General features: G+C 35.2%; 3 protein-coding genes across 3 annotated transcripts; all 3 read left to right on the top strand.

Moving 5' to 3' along the window:
- On the top strand, positions 1 to 1,999 carry LOC147284931 (RNA-binding (RRM/RBD/RNP motifs) family protein). The gene is made up of 2 exons (XM_086244361.1): positions 1 to 170; positions 912 to 1,999. The coding sequence occupies exons 1-2, from the start codon at positions 154 to 156 to the stop codon at positions 1,687 to 1,689; spliced, it is 795 nt and encodes a 264-aa protein (XP_086100487.1). The 5' UTR covers positions 1 to 153; the 3' UTR covers positions 1,690 to 1,999.
- Positions 2,000 to 3,152: 1,153 nt separating this feature from the next.
- On the top strand, positions 3,153 to 7,727 carry REP (Rab escort protein). The gene is made up of 9 exons (XM_086243924.1): positions 3,153 to 3,952; positions 4,094 to 4,216; positions 4,703 to 4,802; positions 5,201 to 5,239; positions 5,359 to 5,587; positions 5,685 to 5,760; positions 6,481 to 6,673; positions 6,952 to 7,032; positions 7,121 to 7,727. The coding sequence occupies exons 1-9, from the start codon at positions 3,210 to 3,212 to the stop codon at positions 7,217 to 7,219; spliced, it is 1,683 nt and encodes a 560-aa protein (XP_086100050.1). The 5' UTR covers positions 3,153 to 3,209; the 3' UTR covers positions 7,220 to 7,727.
- Positions 7,728 to 11,622: 3,895 nt separating this feature from the next.
- Positions 11,623 to 15,120, top strand: RKD5 (RWP-RK domain-containing protein). Its single transcript, XM_086245099.1, has 5 exons — positions 11,623 to 11,875; positions 12,018 to 12,267; positions 13,393 to 13,640; positions 14,209 to 14,423; positions 14,734 to 15,120. Exons 1-5 carry the CDS (start codon positions 11,812 to 11,814, stop codon positions 14,944 to 14,946), a joined length of 990 nt encoding a protein of 329 aa, XP_086101225.1. The 5' UTR covers positions 11,623 to 11,811; the 3' UTR covers positions 14,947 to 15,120.
- The last annotated feature ends 1,636 nt before the right edge of the window (positions 15,121 to 16,756 follow it).

The raw sequence follows: 16,756 nt of genomic DNA, 5'->3' as shown, positions 1-16,756 counted from the left end.
CCTAGTTTGCGTTTACTCGGTAATTCTGTTCGCCCTTTCGAACAAGCTTGGCTAGGGTTTGTTGGATAACACTCAAAAGTTTCAATTTTTCTCAGTTTTTCTTTTTCCATTAGCGAGTCGAAGCTGCCTTCGAAGACTCAAAGGCTTGGAATCATGTACGGATCGAGAGGGTAAGCTCACAAAATTCGATTTTGCTGCATCTTCAAATATCTGTTTGATGTTTTGCTGCGTTATAATCCTAAATTCGTGGTTGATTATCGTAGAATATAATTGATTGTTTAATCTGATTCTGACACGTCTTGGAAGAAAAGCAATCGAATTAAGGAAATTGATTTATTTGATAGTTTGATTGCTTGCCTCTTCTACTTTTCATGTAGAAATCAATTTTGGGAATAGTAGGTTAATAGGTGTTTGCTATATTTCTAAGCTAAACATAATTGGGCCTATTCTTATTCAACAAGCTAGTAGAGCACCTAGAGCTATGTTAGTTATTAGTTCCCAGTGATACATGTTTCTGCAAAAATGTTAAATGGATGGTTTTTGTATGCTTCATATTTTTGAGCTACTAATTTATTGATTACGTGAACTGTCATCTTTTTTCCTGCTAAAGTTGCTGGTTTCCTTATTGCTGAGTAAAATCTATTGGTTTCATTCAGTCTATTTTGTATCTGGTAGCATCAGTTAGTTGATTCTTGTTTCTATGAAAGGGTGTTTTGTTTTTCATCTATGCTTTTGCTATGCATCTGGGATTATATTTGTTTTTGTTTGTTTGATATGGGGCTGGTAGATATGATAATCTTTTATGAGAATAACAAATGTAGGGTTATAGACATTAGGTGTCAGGGAAGTGTGGGTTGGGCTTGGTTTTATTAACAGGTTGAGTGGGGGATTTTTCTTTTTTGGGTATTAAGGGCAATGTTGGGAAGCGGGGGGGTTTCGGACGGGTACGAGGTCGGCTCAAAGAGACAAAGAATGATGGAATCGAATCCCTACTTCGCAGTGAGCAGCGGCACAAGTGGCTTTCAACCTTACAACTATGGTGGTGGCTTCCAGCCTCCTGCTTTTCCTGTGGTCCGCCTTAGGGGGCTTCCCTTCAACTGCACTGATATTGACATCTTCAAGTTCTTTGCTGGACTTGATATTGTTGATGTGCTGCTGGTCAACAAGAGTGGACGGTTCTCAGGAGAGGCCTTTGTTGTCTTTGCTGGACCCATGCAGGTCGAATTTGCTCTACAGAGAGATCGGCAGAACATGGGGCGTAGGTATGTCGAAGTTTTCAGGTGCAAGAAGCAGGATTATTACAATGCCGTTGCAGCAGAGGTAAACTATGAAGGAATCTATGATAATGACTATCAAGGAAGTCCTCCTCCAGCTAGATCAAAGAGGTTTAATGATAAGGAACAAATGGAATACACTGAGATATTGAAGATGCGGGGTCTTCCCTTCTCTGTTAAAAAATCTGAAATTTTGGAATTTTTTGGAGAATTCAAGGTTGTAGAAGATAGGGTACATATTGCTTGCCGCCCGGATGGAAAAGCTACTGGAGAGGCATATGTGGAGTTTGTTTCTGCTGAGGAGGCTAAAAAGGCAATGGACAAGGACAAGATGACAATTGGGTCGAGGTATGTGGAGCTGTTTCCATCAACACCAGATGAAGCTAGACGGGCTGAATCCAGATCAAGGCAGTGATGAGGCACTGTGGTCATGGATTGGATGTTTAAATCTTTATGTGAAATTTCCGTTGTGGTGCTAAAACATTTTTGTTTTTAGATTATATACAAACAATATTTGGTATCTTTTGAATGGTTGAATTGAAGTTCTAATGTGAACAGAAGGAACACTGGGATTATCTTTACTAGCATCTCTTTGTTTGGTTCCATTCTCTGTTTCCGATACCACGTACTTGTTTCATTTTTCTACGGGGTTATCAAACCGACCACATAGCCATTATAAGAAAATTTGTACAATGAAAACATTACAGGAGTGATCTTTTTGACAACGGATTTTTCCATCTTTATGAATAATTGGTCCATTGTATTTTTTTTTATAATACTGCTAGCCACAGTTCTGTTTTGGATAAAGTGGGACTCAATTTGGTGGAAAATGGTTTTGCTTTGGAAGTGTGAATTATGTGACCCTTGGAAAGAAAAGAAAAATATGAGCTGAAGAAGTTCGCAGGTATAATATAAACACTGTATCCGTTAGTGTAAGTGGAGCATGCCAACTCTTCCTTCAAATGCTATATATTGGATGTAAAAAATGTTCGGGTAATTTACATTTCACGTACAAATTGAATATGTTGTAACCGTGTTCCAATCTACAAAAATTAGTTTGATCAAGTTTTTAACCAATTAGTGTCAAGTAAACAACATTTTTTTTAATGAAAATTGTGATTGGAAATTTTCTCTCCTTTCCACTCATTCCATTTTCTTTTATTAAAATTTTGGTTAAATTAAACAAACGGTCTTCGATGCAAACCATAGTTCATTATTACTCTTGCTTAACAATGTTATTAATCTTGATTCAATATTATAATTTTGTTCAATTTTCGTGGATTAAGGAGAATGTGCTTGTCACATGAGAATTTAAGGGCTCGTTTGGCACTGCTTTTAAAATTGTCAAAAGCGCTTTCAAATTAGTAAAAGCACTTTTGATAGCGTTTGGCAAAAATAATTAGAAGTGCTTTTGAGTTATAAAAGCACTTCTAAGAGGTTTTTTGAGAAGCACCTGACAGGTGCTTTCTCAAGAAGCACTTTCAAGTGCTTTTGCATAAATAATTTAGAAGTTTTATAAAAATTTATATGTGCTTCTTAACATAAGCGCTTCTGATAAAAGCGCTACTAAATAAAAGTGCTTCTAAGAAGCAGTGCCAAACGGGCCCTAAAATCTCATGTTTAGAAGCAGGAGTAAAAGTTAAAAAAAAAAAAAAAAAAAAAAATTAGAAAGGGTGTTAGAAGCATTTGGTGAGGTATCTTTAGAATCCCCCAAACGGGCCGAAGCCCATACAAACAACAGGAGGCCCAAATTAAGGCAGTACGAACAGAAGTCTAAATAAACACGCAAGCCCAAAGGCTTATAGGCCGTAGGACAAGAAGCGCGTCAATCTAAATACCAACCAAACCGTAAAAGTGTAAAACTCTCTTGAGTCAAAAGAATCAAGAATCTGTACAACTCCAAGACAGAGAAGAGAGTCCAGCTTTGTTGCTAGTATGCTTGGCAGCGCCATGAGTGATTCCTGTGTAGAAGAAGCTCCAATTGAACCCACTAACTTTGACCTCATTGTTATCGGAACAGGCCTCCCTCAATCAGTAATTGCTGCTGCAGCCTCTGTTGCCGGCAAAACTGTCCTCCACCTCGACCCCAACGACTTCTATGGCAGCCACTTTTCCTCTCGTAACCTTAATGAACTCACCTCCTTCCTAAATTCCCATACTACCCCTCCCTCCTCCACCACCACCACTACCACCTCCACAAGTAGCAGCCATGATTACACTGCCTTCGATCTCAAACCCCGTTCGCTCTACTCCATCATTGAGACCGCCTCCTATGCCCCCGAAATCCTTGCACAACATTCCACAAAAATCAATGTCGACCTTGGCGGGCCTAGGGTTTTGTTTTGTGCTGACAGAGCCGTTGAACTTATTGTCAAATCGGGTGTGGAATCGTATTTGGAGTTCAAGAGCATTGATGTGAGCTTCATTTGGGATGGGAATCAAGGGTTATGGAATGTGCCAGACTCGCGAGCAGCAATATTTAAAGACAAGAGTCTCAGCCTCATAGAGAAGAACCAGTTGATGAGGTTCTTCAAGCTCGTTCAGCACCACTTGGAAGCCTCTGATGGTGATCGTGAAGGGAGTGAAAACAGTCAAAGTTCAAAAATTTCAGAGGAGGATTTGCAGAGTCCCTTTGTTGACTTCTTAAAGAGAATGCGGTTGCCACCCAAGATAAGAGTGTACAGATCACATCGCCTTTCTCTATCTGTTAGCAAGACTACTTTGTTCCCATGCTATTTTTTCATCACAATGTTTATGTTCCTGCCTCGAATAGTTTTTATATTCAACATGCTCAACTTGTGTAATTTTCTTCCATATAGGATCATTCTGTATGCCATTGCCATGGTTGATTATGATCAAGACAACTTGGAAGTTTGCAAAAATATACTTAAGACAAGAGATGGGATAGAGCGTTTAGCTCTCTACCACAAATCGGTTGGCAGGTTCGTTTTGTCCTTCTGTTCTGAAATTTGCAATTATCCTATGGTTTTTTAGATTCTGCGTAGTACTACTCTAGTGATGCTCAACCTGGTACGAATATAGTAGTGATACTATAAGATGTGTTCTAATTTATTTATTATGTATGGTCAGTATGAAGACTTTGAAGAGTTATGTCTGTGAATAATATAAAACTGAAGAAAATGTACAATGTTTGATGACCATGGTTTATGATTATGGAAAACAAGCTCATGGATCTAAAAGGGGAAACAAGAAGGAAGTATAAACAGGTGGAATCCTGTCGAATTTTTTGAAATTAAAATTTCAGAATAAGACCTGTTTCTTCTTTGATGTTTTGTGTTTCTTACTTGAACCTAATGATTTGAATGTGTGCCTTGACTGAATACTTATGGGCCTTCAAATTTATACAAAAGGAGCTAGTTACATCAATATGCCACAAATAAGTTCTTTATTGTTCTTGTTCTTCCTAGGTTTCCAAATGTGCCTGGGGCTTTCCTTTATCCTGCTTTTGGTCACAGGGAGTTATCAGAATCCTTTTGTCGTCGGGCTGCTGTTAAAGGTTGCATTTGTGTAAGTTCAAGTTGAAGTATCTGTTACTTATTTTTCAAGGAAAAGTATCCTAAACTATTATTGGCCTGTACATACTTCTTCATATATGTGTGGCCTTATTTATTTCTTTATTTTTGGGCCAATATGCGTGGTCTTGTTTAACTTTTACTCTTTGCTTTCCTGAAATTTTCAGCTTGTCTCTGCGTATTTCCCAAAATCGTGTTGCATTTTATAGAAACAACTTGGTGGGGTAGCTTAATGTTATAGATCTACTTATTTGGTTTAATTGGAGATGGTGTTATGTTCATGTCCATTAATTCATACTAACAGTAGCCATACTAACAGATAAACATCATGCATACGTACGCACATACATACATCTGTAGTGCTTAACTATGTCTAAAAATTCTATACTGTAGGCTCTGCGAAGGCCAGTGACTGCACTGCTTATGGAAAAGGTATAGGAGTGTGTATCCTTATAGTTGTTTTAACATAACATATTTATTGAAATAAACTAATTTGGTACCTGAAAGTTGCTAGTTAATTCATCTTATATCATGGTTTGAGACTTTTTCAGGTTAGTGGGAAATGTAAAGGTGTTAGATTAGCTTCAGGTCAGGATTTGTTAAGTGATCAGCTGATTTTGGATCCAACCTTCACGGTCCTGTTGCCACCAGCTTCTTCTCCACCGGACCTTCGGAAAAGTCTGAAAGATGTTAAACAAAAGGTGGCTAGAGGAATATGTATTACAACTAGTTCCTTGAAGCCAGATATATCAAATTTATTGTTTGTATATCCTCCTAGATGTGAGACTTAACTCTGGTTATGCTACTGTCTTTTGTTGAAAATGAGTAATAAAATAAGAAAATTAATTGTTTTCTTTCCTCCCTCCCATTGCCAAAGCTTTGTACCCTGAGCAGGATACTTCGGTCCGGGCTATCCAGATAGGTGACAGAGTGGGTGTCTGTCCATCGGGCATGTATGTTTATTCTATCTTTGAAGAAAATAATTCTCTCTCTCTCTCTCCCTCTCTCTCCCACAGGCACACATGTTATGACCTTTTTTTTTTTTTTTCGCTTTTTTCTAATTATCTTTTTAACCTTTTGCATATGTTGATGACTGAATCTTTTGGTAATCATGCCTCACATGTACAAATTCAAGTATTTTACTTAGATGTATGGATCTATAATGTTATAGAAATGAGATCCTATATGCCAACTACTGTGAAGGATTTGTGAGAAGAATATACAGAGGGAAAAAGAAGTACTACCTGCTAATTAAATCTTTTGATTTGGTTTCATTAGATGTGTAGCTGAAAAGAAGCTGTATATTTTAGGAACCCAAGTTTGAAATTTTAAGCTCTGATAATGAAATGGTCAAGGTTTCGGTTTCCCTTAGTAATGGGGAAATACCTAATTATTTGGTCATATTGCCTAGAAATGAGTAATTTTAGTTGGCTAAGTAATTATTAATGGTTATTGACTCTTTCTACTCATGGTTATTATTCTTTCATCTTTTGGGATTGTTTACATAAACGGAGTTTGACTTTTACTGTATACCAGGTCATTTCCATTCTTTCTATATTGCTATCCTTATATATGGATTAGACAATTAGACTGACATGGTACAAAAAATCAAGCCACCCTCACTCTTTTGAGGAATCTATTAAATTTGACATTGTTTACCTTCTCTTCTTCAGGTTTATGTTGTACTTTTCTGCTTTATGTGATGATGCTGAACAAGGAAAAAGGTTGCTACGTGCAGCCATGAATGCTCTTCTCACACTTCCTGTTTCTGGAAATCCTGAAAGTGGTTCCACAGCTCAAAGTCAAGAGGGAGAAGTAAAACCCACCTTACTTTGGACCATGTTGTACATTCAGGAGCAGACTGTGGTGTGCACTCATCTAGACTTTTCTATGTTTGCACTAAATTTTGTTTCTCAATAATTTTATGTGTTGCATTGTGATTCTGCACATGCTTACTGCTTTTCTGCTCTTTGCCCTCTTTCGATGTCGAGCTGTGATGATTAGGATCCTGTTTTGTTCTCATAGATGTTATTTGTGGATGCCAAAGTAAAAGTAGGGAACGTGTAATGTGGATATTCTATTACATTGCTCTGAGTAGTCTTCAGCATGACCTATGATGCTTTTCTGATTAACATTAATTTCAGGGTCAATATGAATATCCCATCTCCACTCCCATGCCAGATGGAACTCTTAACTACAATGATCTGCTAAATGCAACTGTAGAGGTATATCCTCTTATTATCAACATATTTTGTTTCATTACGCGAAATTTCTTGTTGCAATTTGCAACATATAACATATGGTGTTTGACAGCTTTTCCAGAAGATGTATCCAAATGAGGAACTCTTTCCGAAGTCACCCTCTCCGCCTGAGAATTCGGAGGATGATACCGAGTTTAATCTAGATAACTAATGGTGGTTTGCTGGACTCAAGTCAGTGTATACAGTATACCGGGGCACCAAGTCATCCCCGCCGGTTGCCTCAAGAATTTGCAGATGTGGAAATCAGACTTCTACCATGTTGTACACTAGAAACAACAAAAAAGAGTACTTTTTGCTTATGAGAAATTGGCAAGCCATTACTCATCATCAATTCTAATGCTATTGTCCAATACCTACTTCAACTTGGTTATAATACAGGGAAAGGGACAACATTTGTGTCAACATTTTGTTTTTAAGATGCTAGACGAGTTTCTGTTCTTTTGGTGGCTATCTATCTTGGTCTCTAGTTACTATGACAAGTCTTAAAGAGTTACGAAACTTGGTTTCTTGATGACAGACAATGTATCTTTATTGTCATTTGCCTTGAATGAATGGGAATACTGTTGTGGGATGCAGTATAATTTACGAGGCCATCAATGTTGTTGACAGCTTGTAATTGATATTGTTTGCTTTCTAAAATTTAGAACAATAAAAACGTATTTAAGGGCAAGGTATTAAATTTCGAAATTTTTGTCGAAAATTTTGTTTTTTTAGGGTTCCGAAATCGAAACACATATTTAATAATTTTTCGTGATATTTTGCCGAAATTTACCGAAATTTACCAAAATTTATCGAATTTATCGAAATTATCGAAATTTTCCTATTTTATATTTTCTCCTATTTCAGAAATTCACAAAAAATAACTCGAGACTCCAAATAATTCACTGAAAAATTCTACGGACTCGTATTGATGAGTACTAATTTCTTATGACTTCAAAATAGTCAAATTGCTTTCAAAAAAATTATGAAAAATCCTATTCTCATAATTTAATTCTAAAAAAAATAATAATCGCCAAATTCTTGAATTTTTATTTTTTAAAATTCATTTCCATACAACTAAACTCTAGAACCACAACCAAAGGTCTAAGTTAGTTAAAATAAACTTAAAGAAATTTTTAATTCCTTAAAACAAGTTTGAAAAATTTAAGTAACAAAATTACCATAAGCCAAAATTTGGATTGTTACACTCAGTGAAGACAAAGCTTGGCTAGGTGAGAGACGAGAAAAAAGGAAGGAAAGATAAAAAAAAGACTGAAGAGAGAGGCACGGGGAAAACAAGTAAGGAAAAAAAAAAAAAAAAGGAGGGAGTGGGTTTGAGGCCTTTGGGCAATTGGAAAGAAAAAAAAAAAAAGTTTGAGATTTCGTTTAGTTATTTTAAACCTTAAACTCTAATACATTTTTATATAAAAAATAATTAAAAATATTCTAAATGGCCTAAAACTTAATATTCTAAAGAATATAGAGTATATATGGTTTAATATATAGATTATAGAGTATAAAGAGTATTAGAGTATATAGAGTATTAGAGTTTAGATTTTAATATATAATTAAATTATACAGTATAAAGAATATACTAATTTTATTTAAGGTCCATTGATTTTAACTACTAAATTTCAATAACTTTTTAGTTTAGGTACCAAAATTAAATAGTATTTTATATTAGGTACTAGTTGAAAAGTCAAACAAAATAATAAAGTAAAAGGTATTAGAATTTACAAATATTACATTACATGCCACTACAATCAAAAATAAAAATAATATTACATCACAAATACTACATTAATTTATACTACATTGTATTAAAAAAATATATCAATCCAGTCACAACTTAACTGTGATTGTCTTGATAAATTGAAGAGACAACTCACACCACTATACTATGTATTTTTTTGAGTAAAAGTATTGTTTTGGCCTCTATTTATACTATATTGTAGTATAATTTTTTTTAAAAAAATTCAATTAAGTCACAACTTAACTGTGACTGTCTCACAACTTAGATGTGACTGTCGTTTAGTCAGAACTAAATTTGAAGTTGTGAGTATCGTACAGTCATAACTAAATGTAAAGTTGTGACTACATTATTAAATTTTCAATATAATATAAAAGCCTCAAAGCAATTTTGTCAAAATTTTATAAATTTTAACTAACACCTATTATATATGGGCCAAAAGACAAAAATGTCAAATAGAAAAGGCTCAAATCAAATGGGCCAACATATTTGTAACCTAATCTAAAAAAAATTACATTTAAATTTAGTAGTTCAATTGAAATATTATATGGTTTTTATGCTATACCAAAAAATTATTAGAATTTGGTATTTAATCCTAATTTTCTATTTTATTTATTCATTATACTAATTTTATTTAACAGTATTTGCTCTAGTGCGCATTATATTCACTTTATATTACATAAAACCTACTATATAATTTAGTTTATTCAATGTTTTTTTTTTATCAATTTAGTAGATAATATGTTAAATAAACATATAGTAAAGTTTCATTAAAAATTTTCGTATTTTGATAGCAATTTTTGTCATTTTTATCCAATTTTTGTCGAAATTTAAAAATTTTCATCAAAATTTATTCGAAATCCGAAATTTAATTCCTTGTTTAAGGGGATCATGCTTTGCAATTTCAAGTTCCACAAAAATTTCAAACAATCTGTCACATTAGATTAAATTCATTAAACTAATTTTGTCTCTATCTTCAACTTTTACACTCATTCAAGTCCTAAATTGTCATTCATTACAACTTTGACAAGCAAGCCATAGTTTTTGAGCATTTTAATGAGAAGAATGTACAATAAAAACAACAATTTTAATGAATGATGATAATTGCAGTAAAAGTAAAAATAAAAAAGAAAACACTGAATTTCCCTCAAACACAGCATCAACTCATCTAATTCAATTAATTTCCTATACGGACTGTGCGTACAAGTAGAGTAAAATTTTCAATTTTAATATGTGATGAGAAAGATAGTAAAGACTGTAACACCAGCCATAGCCTAATAATTATGTTTTTTTCCCTTGTGTTATTACTTATTAGCATTATTTGGTTGTGGTGTGATTTTTTCATACCAAAACAAATTTTATTTTCAAACCAAGATGGAGCCAAAGAGGAGCTTGCGTTGTACTTGTAAAGCCTGAAGAAAATTCCAAGTTACAGTACGTCCTCCTGTCCCAACCGTCCGATCTCATGAAAAAGTCCCTTCACTGGCAGTTTTTGGTCAATTCAAATTGCAAATGCATTAAATTAAATTAAAAGAAAAAGAAAAAGATAGAGCTGACGAGTTAATTATTACTTCTAACGCCCGTTTGCCACTTCTCAAACATGCGCCAAAGGTAGTTGGCTAGCTGCTATGAATTTCGTGACCAAACTTCTTCTTTTTGTTTGACACATATGCCCCTCCCCCCCACGCCAAATAATTTGATAAGCCACATTCTGCGTCAGATATTTTTGGGCATTCCAAGGTTAATTTTGTAATTGTAAGTTTTCCATGGCATAACAGGTATTTTAAGAGATGTCGATGTACTTTATTGTCAATTTCGAGGGTCAGAAGAGTACAGAGGTAGGGAGTGGCGGTCTGCGTGTATTCAAGTAGCTACATGACAATATTCAAAACCTCGGATAAACTAATTTACGTCCTCTAGGCTCTACAGCCTCTACCTTTTAATCACAAAATGAAAAGGCCAATTATCTTTTTAACCAAAAAAAACGATCCTAGTAAAAAAAAAACAAATGTTATAGATTAGAATTTCAAGTGAGTTAACGCTACTTAACAGTTTGTAGAGAAAATTCTTTCAAATAAAATAACATCTTTTGGAGAAAAAAATTATTTTCAAGATAAAATTATTGTACTAGCTCAATAACTCATGGTACTTTAACATTTTATTAATAATTTAAATTGAAATTTGTAATTCTGATGAACGGTTATAATGCATAGTAGTAGAAGATGAAATGTATTTAATAGTTTAACTCTTCATAATAGAGTGAAAGAAATGAAAAGATTCTTGAATGAGAAATGAGTTAAATACGAGAACTTGTATGAGATGAAATTTCACATGCATTACTTTAAGTATACGATTTAAAAAAATATATATTGTTTATTAACCTTTTCGATAATGATAAGCAAATGATTCTATTTCAGTCTAACGAATTTCTAACTACAAATTTTATCCGAATATTTCTGTTTTTGTTTTTGTGCAAATAGGCAACTCAAAAGTCACAACGGTATTATTCTACGTAACAAATTTTGATGATACCTTATTAATTTAAGAAGTTACTAAATTTTGAAATTTATTGCTTTAGAATTCCATTTTTTGTTGTTAAATTAATGCATTCAGTTTTAAAATATTTTGACCAAGGAAATTTCAATTTCATAATGTAATTTATATTGCCGTTAACCAAAAGAAAAGTAATTTACATAGAATAAAAAGCGAAAAAAAACGTTGGATTTATAGTAAAAATATAAAAGAAAAAAGTGTTGGTCATCTAGTCAGAAAATATAGAAAAAAGAAAAAGCCAACAAAGAAAGTAGAGAAAACCAAAAAGAAAATGCTGGGCTTGGAAGGACTCTAGAAAGAAATGTGAAGTGAAACCAATCAAAGTTCTGCAAACTCGTTCCAAAGTCTGGGTTTTCATTCATTCCGTTCCCTCTTTTTGCCCACTGTTTTCGTTTTCACTACTACTAAAATACGACTCCTTCTACTTATCCCATAGCCATGGTCTTTTTTTCAACCTTTACATGGATTCCTCTGAACCCCATTGCCTGAGATCTCTCCTAGTCTTCAAGAACACCATCAACCAAGGTAGCTCATCAAAACCCAGCATTCCCAATAATCAATTCCAACTTTTGCTTAACGAAGATTAATCCTTCCTTATTCTTCTTCTTGTTGGTTTTGATTTTGATTTTTTCTTTTGATTTGTTTGTTTAAAAATGTTTTCTTGCAGAGTTGATCAGGAGCTTGCATGTGTATGAAATAGAGGATGGGAAGGAAAATGGGGTTGAGAGGGAGTTTGTTTTCTCAGCCAATGGGTCATATGAGGAGGTGCCAGCTGAACCGCTTCTTAGATTGATGAAATTTCGAGCTTCCCAAGTGCTCGAAGGGCATGTCAATGGTTCCTGGGTCTGCATATTGGCTTTTCATGCCAATCGTTCTCCTAATTTTACATGCATTCCTGATATACTGTCAGTCTCCAGGTACCCTTATCAGTCTAACTAGAAAATCTGACATTATCTCTCTGTTTTTCTGTTTTCTTTTTTTGGGTTGTTGTCATTGTCTCAATTTGAGGTATACTATTTGCACTATTAATGAAATAGGTTGTGATGAAATGGGTTTTCTTTCTTAATGTGCATCTTTAGAGTGGCTAACTTATATTTGGGCCTGCAAAATAGAGGAGATGGTTAAATAAGAAATTTATGGTGATGGTCAGCTCAGTTCTCACCTCTCCATGATAATGGTAGGAGATTCTTGGAATCTCTTTGTTTGCTTTTTTGGTAGCTTTATCTTCTTATGTGAAGCATTACCAATCCTAGTAGATTAGGTACAAACTAAAGATTCCCTTTATATACGGTTATAGAGTACGATAAATCTGAGAAATTCGAGAAATTAGAGAAATTGTTACATACAACGGGTGAATAGAAAGCCACTTTCAAATTCACCCCTCACGCCGCACAATTGGTACCCTCACGTCCCGGTCACGTGACTGTTTATTGTGAGAAGAGTATTGTATACACGTGTTTGATATACATGCTGTATGCACGCCTCTTGCATGTAAGAGGCTTGGCTTGTATAGACTGAAGCAAGGCCAAGTTGGTCACATTATTAGTGTGGCAACTTGCTCATAGTGATCTAATTTCTTTATATGCATCTGATGCTCTTTCAAACTTAAATGAGGGGGTTTAATGTACAATGTGGATCCCCTGAGGTTTCTGTAGCAGTTTAATATATAAATCTGCCTTTTAAAATTTACTTGAAAGGTGAAGATTTTATGATTTCACTGAGCGATCTCTTCCTCCTTTTGTCTAGCAATTAACTTGTGTGTTGAAACTGATTTTAACAGAAAAACTTGTTAATTAGCATAGGACATGAAGACATTTTTATGGAAAGTAGCTTGATTTTCTATATTAATGTTTCCCTTATAATTCATCACTTTTAATTGTTTGCTGGATATATTAACCTTATTTGCTCTGAACCTAATCTCAAACCAATTCCTCCCACCCACCTCTATGGGTCTATCTAAAGTTTTTAACATTTTGAACTCCTTTGTTGTGTCTCAAATTTTTATGTCAGGATTCTAACAATTTTTCCTCCTAACCGCTCAGAAATCCCAAGTTGCAGTCAATTCCAACTTTAGCCAATGATCTTGAAAATATTTTCAAGTTGAGCTGCATTACAGACAACAAAGAACCATCGCAAAGGTCACAGGAGGAAACATGCGAAGGGAATAATGACAACCACCATCAACTAAGAAGAAGTTTGCCTGTACTTGATCTAGATCTTAACTGTCTTCCTTATCCAGTCACAATGTCTGAATCGTCTGAGGATCACGAAAGTGGAAGAAATTCACCAGGTTAAACGTCATTGCTTTATTTATTTATTTTTTCCACACATGAGATGACCACCCCTGGGATTAATTTTGGTGGCAAAGGAGTGTGATGGGGTTGCAGTAGTTCTTAGGATCAATTGCTGCAAAGGGTAGAAAAATACATATTAGAAAACACCAAACAAATTCATCCTTTAGTATTTTCTTCTAGAGCTTTGGGGCCCACAAGCATGAATGGCTGGGAGTCACCCACTCGCTCATGGGCGACTGTCACTAGCATTTTTTTTTTCTTCTATGGCATTGCAGTAACATGGAGCTAAAGCTAAAGTTTCTCTCCGCATCAGCTGCTTTAGAATGCTAGAACTTAAGATTTCCATTTTTGTCCATGACAAAAAAAGGCAACTATGAAGTGATATGTTTCCTGTAATTCTGACTATCATTTGCTAATATATGAGGGAGTAAAATACTGGATGTTTCATAGAAATCAATATACAAGGATATTTTTCTTCCAGAAAATCTATTTGCTTCTTCGCCTTTTAAAATTCTGCTGTGTCATATAAATTTGATATCTTATAGGTTAGGTGCAAGGTTGCAGGTACAGAGAAGAAGAAAAAAAGGGCAGCGAGTGACCACATAGCAAACATCTCTTTACAAGATCTGGCAAAGCATTTTGATCTCCCAATTGTGGAAGCTTCGAGAAATCTGAATGTTGGACTTACAGTACTCAAAAGGAAATGTAGAGAATTTGGTATTCCTCGGTGGCCACATAGGAAGATTAAATCGCTTGACGGTCTCATTCGTGATCTTCAGGTCCTTCCTCATTTCCCCTTATTGATATGCTCACTCACTTTCACTTTTAGTTAATATTGACATGATTGTACTAAGTGGAACAATCTATCTCCCAAACGTACTGAGATTTATACTTTAATCACTATTAGTAGTAAAAAATGATTGCCAAAAATTCACAAGCACTAAGTAGATGAAAGATTGTGAATACACTATAGATGTAATAACTGAAGACCTGAATACACTAGTAACGTACATATATTGTCATATATGCAAATGCACACATGGATATGGACACATTATATCTGCAATGTTTATGAATATGAATGTATAGGAAGAGACGGAGATACAACAGAAGGAGAACGAGGCTGCAGCCTTAGCAGTTGCAAAGAGGCAAAAGATGTTGGAGAGTGAAAAAAAAAGTATAGAGAAGACACCCTTCTTGGAGATGAAGAGCGAGACCAAGAGGTTCCGGCAAGATGTTTTCAAGAGAAGGCACAGAGCCAGAGCTCTCAAAAGCCAAGACCCATCAAACTCTGGCGATTAAAGCATCTGTATATTCTGAGAGCTCGGACTCATTTTCAAATTGTATAAACATCACCTTTTGAACTCCTTGCATTGGTTCTCATGGCCTTTAAACTCTGTTCTTTTGTTTTTGATACCGGTTCTTGGGTTGCCATTAAACAGTCAAATGATATCCATTTCAGGTCTTTTGAGCTCATTGTTTCTTCCAGTCATCAGTTGCCTGTTTTATCTGCCTTAACTTCATGCATGATTTAGCTTTGGCTTTTTACTAGGTGTAAACATCTTGGCCGCCATTTGAAAACCTTAGTTAAATGTATCGCTATAAAATCTCAGCTTCGATGATCTGTTGGGCCTGAAACATGCCTTCATCCCCCCTGGACGATAATATTAAATATTGATTCTCTCTGCTCTTTTCACCTTTACCCCAAAGTCAAACAATAGTATACAGCTTACATGACACTTTCATACCTGAAGAACATGTCTCTCTGTGAGTCTGTGCTGGTGGTCCACTACAGTGCAAGGTCAGCTTCTGGTCAACTGGTCAAGTATGGGGTTTGCATTTCCAGCAGAATTGCAATTCTCCCCCTAGTATGGGGTTTGCTTTCAGACAATACACACTCCCACCCCCAACCTCACGCCCACCCAATCCTAACCAAGCCATGGCCATTCTTGTCAACACCATAGTTATGCCTTAAGTTAAATTATTTTGATTCATATGCAAATCTAGGTTTTTTTATCAAATTTAAATTGATTAGTCCATCTCAAGACGTATTTTTTTATGTTTTAGATAATTTGGAGTGCGGGTTTTCTGGATTTTAAGATTGAAATTTGGGGTTTGAGTTATAGGGTTTCGCAGGTCATTTGGCACTGGTCTACCGAATATTTCGGTTTCATTTGGTAGTAAGCTACTGAACATTTTGATTTTGCTCGGTAGTAAACTGTCGAACTTTTCAGTTTCGTTCAGCAGCTTACTACCGAACGAAACCGAAATATTCAGCAGACGAGTGCCGAACAACTTGCGAATCCGAAAATGAATAACTAGAAAATTCACTTTTGCATTCTAAAAAAATCTTACTTCAAATCATCGCAAATAGACGAGAAAGGTATTATGATTGATTAACCAATTGAAATTAGATAAGAAAATATTACATTTACATTCAAATCCAAAAATTTTAGGTTAGGCTATGTCTCCAACTTCCAATGGCTATGGTGGAGAGAGAATGCATGGGCTGCGATGAAGGTGGGTTGATGGCGGGAGGTGGGTGTCGGCAATTTTGGGATGGAGGTGGGGTCACGGGTGGGGTGTGTTTTGGTTGTGGTTGGAGATGAGGTTGAGGGTGGGGTGTGTAAGGCGAGTTTTTTTTTTTTTTTTTTCAAATGATGTGGGTTGTCTTTTAAAGTAATTTTTTTTTTGTGTCAATTAAGTAATTTCACAAAATAAGTTAATGGGGTTGTGCAAAAAGAAAAAAAAAATGTGTGAAAAAAAAAATATATACGTGCAAATAGCACCACTCTTTTGGATCCTCTCATTTGGGCATATTGCATTACAATTTGCTTTGTGGCTTGGACACTCTCTTGATCTTGACATGTTGGCCTGTTGGGTATTTGTTTACACAAGGTGGGGTGTCAGGTGTGTGTAAGCGTGTGTTTGTTACTTGTCTGGCATAACACAAAAAAAGTTACCGTAAGATGTGCAAAACGTGGCAATTGCGGCTGTCTATGTATTTTCTGTGTTTCTTTTGTTTGGCCAAATTTGTGAGTCTGTGACCGTGTTTGACTCACTCGTTTGGGATGTGTTATGATTGTTAATGCTAAACCGAGGAGGATGTTTC

This window comes from Dryas octopetala, chromosome 5 (genome assembly GCF_963921425.1).
Source record: "Dryas octopetala chromosome 5, drDryOcto1.1, whole genome shotgun sequence".
NCBI classification, from domain to species: domain Eukaryota; kingdom Viridiplantae; phylum Streptophyta; class Magnoliopsida; order Rosales; family Rosaceae; genus Dryas; species Dryas octopetala.
This window is presented reverse-complemented; position numbering and strand designations above follow the sequence as displayed.